Here is a 13,691-nt window from a genome sequence, read left to right on the forward strand (position 1 = left end):
TTGTCTGCCAGCTGCTCGGCAAGAGGCGATAATGAAAAAGCTGACTGAGTTTATCTGCAGAGATACGAGGCCAGTTAACATCTCGCGGGGGGGACGGGTTTAAGGAGTTCACTTTTGTATTGATTTGGCAAAACTTGTTGCAAATGTTACGTAACAGATTTGGCTGAAGTGCCCTCTAGTGGACGCGGGACGTAGGCCTAATAATAAGCTGGTATCGGTGTATATAATGATATATAATGATAATAAAAAATAATAAAAAAAAACATTCGAATATTATTCGAATATTTAACATAAGAAGCATTAGAAATTCAAATATGATTTGAGGGGCGGATTGACAGCCCTACCGCAGACGGATTCAAAGCTCTCTACTTTTACACCACAGCGGAGGTCGAATAGTTGACAAGAGGAAAGAGAGAGAGAGAGAGAGAGAGAGAGAGAGAGAGAGAGAGGAGTCGCAGTGATGCCTGATGTGCTGAGTCTCGGCCACAATATTGGAGGAATGCGCTTTTGTCGCTCGCGGGGGGCGGAGCCACGGAGTGCACGAGCGCTGCCTACCAAACAGAGAGAGGAGGAGAGAGAGAGAGAGAGAGGAGGAGAGAGGAGGAGAGACGGGTGGGCAGGCTGCTCACCGTAAACGATGGTTGTCGGATAGAGTCTTGAAGACCTAATGAAACTGGCTGGTTGAATTGTTCGCAGCGATTACAGAGCTCCGCGTGCTTTGAATCTCTCGGAGGAAGAAGAAGAAGAAGAAGAAAAAAAAGAGGAAACTGCAGCAGCACGCAGATAGTTTATAAAAGAAGAGGACTTGCTTAATATTATTTTTTCTGTAAGCCTTTTCACGCCACAACTCTTTTCCCTAAACGGACTGGACCGTTTCATGCCCGGAGGAGGACCGACCTCCCGCTTGGACCCGACACCGGCCTCCCACACTCCTCTGGCGGGCTCAGAAGCAGTAGTTCCCGGTGAGAAGAGAGGACCGGGCGCAGCTCTTAAGGACCCCCCCCCCCCTTGTTTGAAGGATTTGTTGGGGAGGGGAAAGGAAAGGAAAGGGGGTTCGCTGGTTTATGGGGTGGGGGGTTTATGAGTTTTCTAACAGTTATTAACCAGAGTCTGTGAAACCTTTTGTATGCATGCATGAAGCTTTTGTTTCCCCCCTCCTCTTCTCGTCTGTTAGGCATTTGCTGGGATGTTTGAGTCGCGTTGTTTGGTGGGGTGAAGGGACCGAGAGAGTGGCCGGAGAGACCGAAGGGGGACCGGAGGCCGAGAGAGGAGCCGGGAGCATGGCTCTGGTAGCGCTGTCTCTCTGGGTGCTAACGAGTCTCACCTGGGCGGACCTGGTCCAGGTGTCAGCCAACAGGCATTCCGTTTACTGGAACAGCTCCAACATACAGTAAGGCCCCCACTACTCCTCTGTTCATCTGTGTGTGTGTGTGTGTGTGTGTGTGATCTACCTGGTTAAAAAAAAAAAAAAAGGAAGGGAAATGTCCTGATTTGTACTCCTTTGGCTTTCAGGTTCACACCATCACTCTTTGCATCCATCAGTGGTTTATTGCTGTTCAGAGCTTTGCTTGATTGTGTCTCTAATGCTTCATCAGGGTTGTAGCAGCCACCTTCCCTCATCCTGTGTTTCTTCAAAGTGAAAGATATCCACAAAAACTACCTAAACAGGCCTCTGATTTTTCTCTCAAGCTATTTTTTTTCTTACTCTCAGACTGCTCTGTCAGACCCCTACTGTGAAGTCAAGGTGGCTTCAAATCATCCTTTTTAACACCTAAGCCGGACATTTTTATTGCCTGTGCCTCAGTCCCAGTCCTTTTTCCTCCACCTTCGGCCGTGCAGGGTGGAGGAGAGTGGAAAAGAAAAGGGAAGAGACTCACGTGTGATTCTCTCCTCCTCTCCCCGTCATGTGGCTCTCCTCTCTCTCAGTCTTTCTCTGTCTTCTCCTCTATCTGGTTCAATTAGGAGCACTTCTTCATCCTGACCCCATTGTGTTGCAGCAGTGTCACTATTCAATCTCTCCTTCCCGCTCCCTCTCCAACTTGCTCTCTCCTTCTATCCCTCTCTAACCCCCTTTCTTGTTTACACTCAGTCCGTTGGCCTTTTTGTTATCCTCCTAATCCCTCGCTCCTCGCCCCTATCTCGATTCAAGAAGTGAAAAAGGCTCCTTTTTCGCCTCTCTCTCTCTTCTCTCGCTCTTTTTTTTTTTCCTTTTTTGAGAGCTGCCTTTCTGATACTGTCCTCGAGAGTCCATGGCTCTGCTGCCGGATCCTCAAGAATGTAGCGTCAGTCTGCAGCAGCACACTGTAGCCTTATCTGTCTTCACACAATTCACAGTAAAAACCTTGCAAGTTGATGCTTTGCTAGCTGTGTAACATCCAAACCTCATTTGTTAAATTCACAGTCGCTTCCCCTCCTGTCCAAAATATGCAGAGAAAGGTTGTTAATGTGCAAGCGAAAAGCCAGATTTGAATGAAATAATGGCTGATTTTCGAGTTGTAGTGTGATCGCATGCATTTAAATGTTTGTACGATAATGCAACGATCAAGCCAAATTTTTAGGTGCACAACGGCGCATGTCACACACTAACACACACCTTCCTTTCCGCTCTCCATCTTGCAGTGAATCCTGTCTACGTGTAAGCTATATATCAGCAACCAGGCGTCGTCTCAAGACATCTCAGTTTGTGGTATTTACCTCCTCAGCAGAATTTACTGGGCTCCTAAGATGAGCACCAGATACACAGCGACTCACATTTTATGACCGCGCTTATTAAAGACGTAAAACAATATGAAATCCCAGAAAATACTCTGTTGTTTTTGCAGGCGGACGATCAATGATTCTGTCCGACGACAGTAACTCCAGGCCGATGATTTTAGTTTACAGCGAGGAATAAAACTGTGAGAGGCAAGTAAATTTATGCCTCAGACACAACAGAATTACAATACATAAAGTACTGCGTAACGTAATAGGAGCGGAAAACATAAGGTTATTGTTTCTGGTAAACAGTATTAGTTTTCCTGAATGTGAGAAAATTGTTTCCGCGCTAATATTGCATGCACATTTGCTGCTATTGCATTTGAGCCGATATTTTTCTGCAACACTCCGTGTGGAGAGGCCTCATTTTCAATTTCTGTACTTTTTTTTTTTCTCGCTGTGTAATAATTTGATAATAAATGCTAATGATATTCCACCTTCGGTTATCATATCAGAGACAGAAGTTGATTTAGGTAAAAATGTGGATAAAGTGCTTAAAGGCATAAAGGGAAGAGGCAGACGTGAACCCGGGACCTCGGTATAATCAGCTGATGTTACAGGAGTAGTTTCAACCTTGATGAAATGTATACTTAATTAAGTGGTTTCGTAGACGCTTTTCTACTTTTTTTATTCAGACTGTTTGCTGTGAAGTAAAAAAAAAAGAAGGCAGCAGTTGATTTTTCTCACAAAGCAGTGGGAGGACTGAAGCAGTCTGGAGCAGCCTAACCTTTAACCTGACTGTCCAGGCCCTTAGTACTGCAGAGCCCCGCAGTCTCTCCTCTGCCTCTCCTCACGTTCACTGCCAATACGGTTTTCATCCCAGTGGCAGAATATTCTTAGCCCCTGCAGTGTAAGTCTTAGTGTGTGTGTCTTTTATAAAAGACGGTGGTTAATTAAAGAACACTGCATCTCGGTGGACCTGCCTCATCCCTGATCTTCCCATCTTCCTCTCTCTCTTTCCCAGTGCACACATTCACAGTGACGATGTGTGAGCAGTGAGTGGGGATAACTTTTTCAATTCAGCCTACTTATTGAATTAGGAGACAAAGGGGGCATGGACAGTGGCACACAAAAGACAGATACACTGCAGGATAACCTCTCTAATCTACTCTTTCATACACTTCTGAGCCCATTTTTCAACCGCTCAGATCCCATTTCCTGCATTTATTTTAATCTCTGCACTCAACAACACAACATCCAGCATTTGTAGGGGTTGGCTGGCGTTTTCTCTAGCCGTTGGCAAATCGGCCTCTCTGGAGTTTCTCTAACTCGCACTGCTGTGTGGAGGTTTAGAAGGCCAATAATAAGCTGTAGTATAGCTGTCAGTTTGAGTGGTAAACACATTGTAAAGCCTCAGGACCCTGCAGTTTCTCAACCAGCTTCTGACCCCGAGCCACTCATCAACCACAGGAGACAGGCTGAGACTGTTACCAAGGATTAACTCCTTCTCACACACACACACACACACACACATGCACGCACGCATGCTTGTAACTGCACATGCTCACATTTATCTATGCTTACGTGCATACACACAAACACACACACGTCCCCGTTGTGTACTTTTTTCTAACTTCGAGAAGATGGATCATTTCCTGCGTGTGCGTCTTGCACAAAGGCTGTCGCCACTGCCTATCAGTCACTTGTCATGATATCCCTGGGCATGAATGTGTGTATGACGGTGTGCGTTCTTGTGTGTGTGTGCACGCGTTTGCCCCGTTACAGATGTCTCTGTTCATTGATGGGTGACCGAAACAAAAACAAATCCATCAGTCCGTTAAATCACACATTATCTTCCACCACCTGGCAATTAACCACTGCTGCGAGTGTGTGTGTGCGTGCATACACATGTGTATGTGTGTAATCTAATAACGCAGCACTTAACTGGTTTGCATAATAGATATCTGGTGATATCTCATAATTTATCCGTTGTATATTTCGGAAGCGATTAGGTTGCAAATAAATAAACATAAGCAATTCTAGACAGCAGCTTTGTGTGTGTGTGTGTGTGTGTGTGTGTGTGTGTGTAGCAATGACACTGTCACCTCAACGCATGCCACTGGACTGTAGCCAGCTATCGCAAGCAGAATCTGCCTCTCATTTGAATGCACATGCGTATTTGGGGTAATCGATGCCGAGTTGGAACTTGTTTTATATTCATCCAGCTCGTCAGAGTGTGCAGAGACACGTCACGCAGGGCGGGAGAGAAATAATGCAAGAATATGAGAAGAGAGTGAGAGAGAAATACTATGGGACTGGTAAGAGGAGAGAGGGCGTCAGGAAGAATACAGATGGATTTTGTGCTGAATTATAATAGAGCAGGGGGAAGAGGGTCATCATAATAATGATAATAATGCTTGGCCAGTGCCCTGATCCACACGCTGAGTTCTCACAGTAGACGCCATAACACAGGCCCAAGTGTGTGTGTGTGTGTGTGTGTGTGTGTGTGTGTGTGTATGAGAGAGAGGGAAACGCAGACACAGACGAGAGGATTAAGCAGGCCAATCAACCATCCCCTTGACAGCAACACAAACCTATCTGTCTCCCAGCCCCACTTAGGACAACAACATTTACATTTATGAATATGTGCACAAAGGAGAGTATTACTCACTCACTATCACAAGGCGCATGGCCCGCCTGTGTGTGTCTGTGTGTGTGTGTGTGTGCGTACAACCCATCCATCATAGACGTTTGCGCTGCCGCAACATATTGTCAGCCACCACTGCGATGCCTGTAAAATCGAGCCTCACACACACACACACACAGGCTCAGTGATCATCATAACGGTTATATAGACACACTGTTCATTAGTAACAAGTAATAAGGCCACATGGCATCCAGGTGAATGGATATCTGGTTTGTGTCGCGATGTGTGGGTGTGAAAGTGTGTGTGTGGCGTGCAGACGCTCGCACAGAGACGTCATTAATTAAAAGCAATAGGGAACACCTGTGTGATGGATGACTACTGTTTGCATAATAAGATCCAGTGGTCTCTCTCTCTCTCTCTCTCTCTCTCTCTCTCTCTCAGTCTATTTGCGTGCGTAGGAGTAAATAATTTTTTCTGATTGGACGTGTACTGTCTGGTAAGTGAGCCGAGTAATAAGGGACATGAACAAGAAAGGAGGTAAAGAAATGAATTATTTTCACGTCCTCTCTCTGTGTTTTTTTTTTTTTTCCTCTTTGGGGATGAGCTAGATTTCAGGAGTGTGCTCACACCTCTCTGTTCCTCTCTCATCCTCCAATTGCCTGATGGGGAAGCACTCTTGGGGAGGTGGTATTTTGGGAGCTGTGAGTTTTAATGTGACTGTTGCGAGACTCTTTCTCTGTCAAATGAACTTGGACTAAATCTTTCCAGTGCTTTTCTTTGAGGTCTGGTTTTTCCCTCACCTCACCTCACCTCACCCCCGCTTTTCTTTTCTTTTCTTTTCTTTTCTTTTCTTTTCTTTTCTTTTCTTTTCCTCTCGCCACACTTCCCCTCTCCTCTTATACACTTTGAGATTTTCACCAAAGACTCCTCAAACACACCTCCGTGTAGATCCTAGAAATTTACAAACACACCAACATAAAACACGCACATTGATCTTTAGAAAAAGACAAGCCTGAAATATCGAGCCCACCCTGTTTTTCTACATCTCTTGATTGGGTCTTTCATTTCCTCAAATGCTGTCTCGCTTACATGATCGACTAATCGGAAGCATTGCTGTGAAAATGGAGTATTGATGTTCAGCGTTCGGGCTTGCTCAGCCTCGAATCAAACGCTAACTGGTCACTGTAATGGTTCGGATTCAAAGGAAGCATGGTCTTAGGAACTTTAGGGATGCAATTCTGCTAAGAACAAACTTATAGAGGAGTCAGAGCTGGTTGAGCAGTTCTGATCAAGCCTGACACAAAGTGAGGGTCTTAGAGGTATAAATGCCTGTCCAGGATTGGTATTGATTTAAGTGACTGCTTATTCCGTGCCGGTTGCTCAGTGGTTTGCAGAGACGCTTAACAGGCTGTGTTTATCAAGCCTTTCGGAGTCAGTGCTAGAAATCGCTCTGAATGGTTGACGAGAATAGAGATGCACCGATCGACTTTCTTTTCAGTTGCGATAGCTGAATTTGGATATCTACTGACACCGACAAAGATACCAGAGCTGTTCTATCTTGAATATTATTCATTATTATTACTATTATTAAGAATATTATTGTTGGATTACATGTTTAGATTTCACGAGGCTGTAGTAAACGAGCAGTTAACAAAAATTGATTACATTTAAATCTATACCAGAGCCATTAATTTGAATTTAAGGGCTGTATGTTTTGTTGCTTATATTAGATAGTGGTCGATCTTGAAGGTCCACAATCTACCCTGAGGTGATACCAATGGAGTAATGTAGCCAACTAGATGGATGTGTAGACTGGATTTCAAGTTTCTCTTCCATGGGTGATGTTTTGCAAACAATGCAATGTGAGTTACAGCTCCCAACATGGCGGATGAGGAGCTTGTGCCATTAAAGAACTATCTTTACTTTAATGTTGTGTTTTAATGGTGAATATAGAGAAAATCACAGGCTATTTCATTTCTGGCTTCGGTCTACAGGACATTTCAAAATTGAGAAAAAAGATCAGTCATCTGGATTCGTTATGTGGGTCAGTGACATTGCTTCAGTACCCCCTGCCAATATTGGATCGGCCATTTCCCAACTCTACTCTAGTCCAAAAACACTCCTACCTCAGAGTACAATTTAAGGTGATTTGTAAATGAATTTTCCAGCAAAAACATAACAAGGAAAAGAGTTTTTTTTTACTTGTTTCAATGTGGATTTCTCACAACAGCCAGATGTGCAGATAAAATAACTGTCAGCAGGAAAAATAAAATCCAGAAAAAAGAGTCACTGCCAGTCTTTCCCACAGGTTAAGAATTTATTTTTGGTAGTCAGACTCAAGGGAGGTGGAGGCGTTGTGTGGCGGGCTGTGGTGAATTCACAAGCCAAGAAGTGCACATGAATGCTGTGCTCTTGCAGGCTTTTCAGTCGGTACTCAAATATAAGAAATAATAAATACAGAGAAGCAAAATGATATGTTTGAGTGGGAGTTAATCTATTTGGATGGAGCACCCAAATATAATTTAGGTATGAGTAAGTAAATTTTTCTTGGACTGATAAATGTGAAACAGAAATCATTTCATTTAACACCGCATGTTGTGCAAAAGAGCTCAAATGTGAATGAGCATCGGTTTAAATTATGTCTGTGATTTTTTTTACACTGCTTTCAGCCTGTTTTCATGATCAGCGCACGTCTTTGTGTCATTTGGCTAAAACATCAAGGATAATGAATGCAGAACCAATGTGTGTTGATAATGTGATATGGATTTACTTGGAATGTGTCCTTATCAATGCTTGGACCAGTGATTTATATGATTCATGACAGTGACAAATCACAGCAAGCCATCAATGTACACAAGATGTTTGTTTCATTTTCCTTTATCACATCCAGCGCTGGGAAGATATGTGGTATTGGAGCTTTGAGGTTCAAACAGTGCATGCGTGGTTGTTATGTCCCATGTGATTGCTGTATTTGTTTTACGTAAAGCATGAATGGCATGTTTGGATCTAGGTCTGTATATGTATGGCCTAAAAATAATATTGTGATATTTTTAGGCTTTATCGAGACACACAACATCTCGATATTTTGAAATGTCTTCAAAAGCACTTTGTATACTAGGACTGCAAATCAAATACCTCGATACTGATGGAAAGAAAAATTCTCGAGTGCTCCGGAAGTTCAAACAAAATGTGATAAAGGTGCTCTTTGGTAGGCAACACAGCAGCGAGGGAAGAAGGCTGTTTGTACCGCTACGTGTGGGTTGTTACACAGCTAGTTTTTAGCATGCATTGTCATGTTTTTAAGGATTTCAGTATAAAATATCCATTTTAATAAAGGCTTCTTAAGCTTCTTGCCAGCAGAGTACCTTGGATTTTGCTCTATTTTGAACCTCTGTATTGAAGCATTGAAGGGATGATGGGATATTGGTACATAGTTTAGAAAATTACATCACTTTACTATAATGTAGTGTTGTCATGATACTGGAATTTCTAACATCACAATATACAATCCCTTGTAAAATTTTGACAGTTTTTCAATACCAGGGGGAAGAATTGTTGCGACACTGAGGGCATACAATTTTATATTTTTATTATAAGATAAATATAATTAGGCTATAGCCTGACAACAAGACACGACTTTTCCTTTGTTGGGTTGAAGAAGAGCAGCAGAATGACTGTAGTAAACATCGAATATCACACTCTTCTAGAAACGTTTGTTTTCTTCTTTAGATTAGGCCTTTAAAAATAATGTGTTAACTCACTGTCAGAGAGAAAAGAGAGAGAGAAGGCACAGCTGGTAGTAAATGAGTACTGAAACTGTCTCATATATTTAGAATCGATATGTATCGATATATCGATATAGTCGACAATACTACTCTAATGCATGCAGCCTTTAAAACCAGAAAAGGACAAAAGTTATGCCATATTGCAATATGAAGATATCCACAATCTAAGATCATATGTAGTTTCATATCACTATCACAGTATAATACTGTTGTATTACCTTGCCCTATTTGGCTCCTACACAGAATTAGTCACAGCACATTTGAATCCAGTCAGTATCTTTGAATATCTCTCAGTGCATGTTGTTTTAAATCAAATGTTCTGTATTAATACCCACATCTGCCGAAGTGTGCATGCATGCTTATCATATCGTTTGCCACCTGCTGGGGCCCCCTAACAGCTCGGAGCAGCTGCAGCTCAACTAAATCCTGTAGCAGACAGGATGACTTTTCTCTGTTAAAAACGCTGATAAAGTGCTTTTATCTCTCTGCCTAAAAGGATGAACAAATATCTCTATCTCAGTATATCTGTCTAGTCACTGTGAGACTTTTGGAACAATTAGGACTGGTTTCCTAATCAATGCTTGATATATACTGTCTCCAGGTGTGGTTCTTGTGTGGAGTTTTCTTTGCGTCAATTTACACCTGCTATCACCATGAGTTCGATTGGGAAGCCTAAATCAGGTGTGACGAAGAATGTGAGCGATTGCTCCTCTTGCTGTTCTTTGTGTTAAGGCGGCTGTACGCTCTCTAAAAAGTGCTGCTTGGACGTTCTAAAAATGATGAAAAGCTCCTCTCAGGTGTTTGGACAAGACGGGCCCGAGTTGGCCAATTATTGTAACTTTTCCGAAAGCGACAGGCTGACAGCCACACCTGTGTTCAGGCCAGGTGTGCACAGGTGTGAAAATGGGGTGAGCTCCAAATGTGGTGCAGTTTATTTTCCATTCCCACAACTGTCCATGCTCACTCCTTAACTGTGCCAGTCACTTTCATGTTGGCAGCAGCAGTTCCTTGATGTATTTGAGGCAGAATGACTTTACTCTGGTCCTCAACAAAAAACTGAAAAATGTGGCTACTTGTGTGCCGCCTGTAAATACAATATGTTATTTTCTGTAGCCTTTATATTCATCCGTTCCACCCTCTCTGTGTCACATAGCTTCTTCCCAACCTTTCTGTACTCTCAAAATGTCAAACTTGACTTTTTTGACGTGATTTATGAGGCTTCTCCTCTTTTGAGAGTACATTTGATAAACAAGCTACCTGTCCTCTGTTGTTTCCTGTTGTTGACTCAGAATATAAATAAGAAGCTTCAAATGATTGTACACAAACAGATGCACATCCCATACCTGTCAATTGCTACCCTTACATGGAGGTTAATAATCCTATTATAATCGAAATAAAATTCAGAACAGAATAATAATTAAGATATCAATTGGTTGCAATGGGGAAGTTTTAATCTTTTCATAAACCGAAAGAAAAATTTTACCGTCTTGACGTAAATGCTTTGTAACAGGTTCGGGTTTGGGCAGGGGCAGTAAAGGATCATCACCTAATCGGCCTCCTTGTGCTCGCCATCTCCCCTTCACGATATAAATCTTCATATAAACACCTCAGTCTGAATAAACAGGCCGAAAACCAATTAGGATTCCAACTGGTTGCAGAGGGGAAGTTTTAACCTTTTCATAAACCAGAAGAAAAATGGAACCATCTTGATCTAAATGCGTGTTAACGGTTACGCATCGTAAAGTACCATCACCAAAATGGCCTTCTTGGTTTAACCTTCTCCTCTTCATTGCTTCCAGCAGGAGTAAGCATACGTTCTTATCAAGCTGCTTGAGCACCACAACACAATAACGGCGAGTACTGCACTGAACAGATGATAGATATCCATCTTCAGGGAGCTGATCAAACAGCCGATCAAAGAGATATTGCTGACTGGATTGGTGCTGAAAGGACGGATGTATGATATATTAATGTCACACAGCTGTTCCAGTTAAATGGATCGGCACACGTAAACACCAGACTGTTTTCGATCTCATCACATGCAAACAGTTAAACAGATCAATTTTATACTGCAGTTAAAGGACTTTTGTTTGCAGTTAGACACACTGAAGCTCTCACAGAGTCAAACACATCAATACTGGCTTCTCCATTGGTGGTTGTAAGACGTTTGGTTGTCTGTGTTCACTGTTCTGCATAACCTGGAGTCGGGCTGGGACAAAATATCGATATAGCAATATATCGTATCGCCACTGGTGCCAAATATTGATGTTTTAAAAAAAAACATGCAGGTGCTCTAAACAGATTCCCCTGATGATTTGACTTAGCAGAGTCTCTACTTCATGACTCTATGTGGTTTAAACTTCTGTAAACTTAATTTACACAGTTTGAATTTATACAGATCTTATAAAGGCATAGTATCCTTCGTTTAAACATTTTGACTCCAGAACTATTTAACATTTGAATGATCGCACTCGTGGATACAGACAAGTTGCACTCAGCTGGTGTGAGTTAGATAGGCACTAAGCAAAGACTCTATGCACTCGTTTCTACGTTGTTTCATTTCATGTGTCAAATTCTGTGAAACTGACACCACAACGCAGTGATTTATCACATGCGCCCTGCTTTTTTTTGCCTTTTTAAGGATATTTTTTCCTCTTTAGTTACACAGACATCGTGATGTATGGTAGATGATTGTCTTGCAATGTATCAAGAATCGCAGAATCGCTGTATCATGATATCGGTGTTATTTTGTGCAATGTATAGTGGTTGTATAGTATTGTGAGATCTGGAGGTAATCTGGGGTCACTGCCTGTATGGGTAAATGCATAGAGAGAAGATGTAGAGCTCACAAATTAGATTAAGCAGTGACAAAGTATCACTAAAATATCATTTCATGAAAGTTTGGATTTCAGAAATCACATTGCATTAACAAGAGGAGCTGTGTCAGAGTTTGTGCTGGTCTAAGTGAAAACATCGCCGTCTGAGGCGGATGAATTGCTTTTTTCCCTAACAGCCAAATTATTGAATGGCCGTCTTCGCTCGTTATCTGTAGATTTTGGGCAAAGTGTGGGGCGAAACAAGAATAGATCTTTCCCGCCCATGTGTTAAATTTGAACAAATTGTCCACAGAGAACAAATCCCACAGCGATGGGCCGGAGGCGATACACAACAACACTCACACACACACTCAGGCGCACACACTCGATGCTGTTGTTGATATTAACATTATTCTCTGAGCCGTTGCCTAAGCTCCAGCAGTGTAATCAGGTGCTAATAACAAGGCTGTGATGTTTACAAGCTGTTTCAGAGCGCTTTATGTATCTGTGTTTATGTGCGTGTGTGTGTGCGAGTATTCTCTATGTGATGTCTGCTCTACTCCTCGCCGGCGCTCTTGGGGCTTTGGGGGGGGGATACTAATAATGCAGACTGTCAGCTCTTGCACACAAACACACACGCACACACCAGATGCTCATATGGTGTGTTAGTGATGTGGCTAATGGTAGCGGCGTAGTGGCAGTCTGAGGCCATATGCTGAGCCTGATCACAACAGAGCAAAGTGGTGGAGTGTTAATAAACTCTACTGACATGACAATTAGGAATCGTCCACATAAAGACAATATAGTCGCACGTGAAAATGCAGCTGTTTTCATCGAACACACACATGCACACACACACACCAGGAATCAACTGTCACCGGCCAGGAACAGCGGGGAGGAGGCCCGCTGTCTGACAGGAAAAGTATCTATTGTCACTGCTCGCTGGGCAGAAATGACGCTCATTGTTGGGCTTTGATTATGAATATTGTTATCGCTTCATCAAGGCGTAAACAACTGCAGATCTGAACTGTGAGCGCACAGGAAGATTTTGTTCAGTCTTATTCTGAATGTAGCTTCACTGTGACAGGTTTTCATGAGAAACAATTATGGGCAGATATGAGAAAGTCTTGATTATGAAGCTTTGATTTGGCAGGCGGGCGGAAAAAAAGAGGCAAGGCAAGACCCTCACTCCAACAAACTGCAGAGGACACAGAATTATGCTTATTCCATCCACAGAGAGAGCGCAGCAGAGAGGGAGAGAGTCTTTAATTGAGGTTTTATCCATTTAAGCTGTCACTAAGAGGCCAACTCTGAAACCTTTTAACCACTCTCCTCTCAGTAATGACACAAATCAGAGAGGAAATGTGTTTGTGTCGGAGCGTTGGTGCGAATGTGTGTGTGCGGTGGTGTGTCCGCGCGCGTTACTGTTAGTGAAGCAGGAGGGTAATTATGCGGAAATTGGGAAATGGCTAAGTGAATTATGACCTTGTTTCAGCAGAAGGCTTTAATCAGTCCCAGCCAGGCCGGGGAGGGAGGCAGAAATGTTCGCTGCACAAGCACTCTGCTCCTGATGGCAACAGCAACCAGTCAGTAAAACTGACTGGTGTGATGTGTCAGTGGAAACCAGTCAGTCAGCCAGTCCGGAATTCACACAGTTACAGGTTCATTGAGAAAAACATTGTAAGAAATTTCACAAAGCTAATATAGTTGTAGAGTCGTGGTAGGTGAGCAAGAAAGAGCAACATGAAG

The 13,691-nt window shown here is 42.8% G+C and overlaps 1 protein-coding gene across 1 annotated transcript in view; it reads left to right on the forward strand.

Moving 5' to 3' along the window:
• Nucleotides 1–1,280: 1,280 nt before the first annotated feature.
• Nucleotides 1,281–13,691, forward strand: part of efna3b (ephrin-A3b) — a 64,162-nt gene continuing 51,751 nt past the window's right edge. Inside the window, exon 1 of the mRNA XM_073485889.1 lies at nt 1,281–1,390. Within this exon, the coding sequence (XP_073341990.1) occupies nt 1,281–1,390 (110 nt within the window). The remainder of the gene's footprint in view (nt 1,391–13,691) is intronic.

This window comes from Pagrus major, chromosome 17 (genome assembly GCF_040436345.1).
Source record: "Pagrus major chromosome 17, Pma_NU_1.0".
Classification (NCBI taxonomy): Eukaryota; Metazoa; Chordata; class Actinopteri; order Spariformes; family Sparidae; genus Pagrus; species Pagrus major.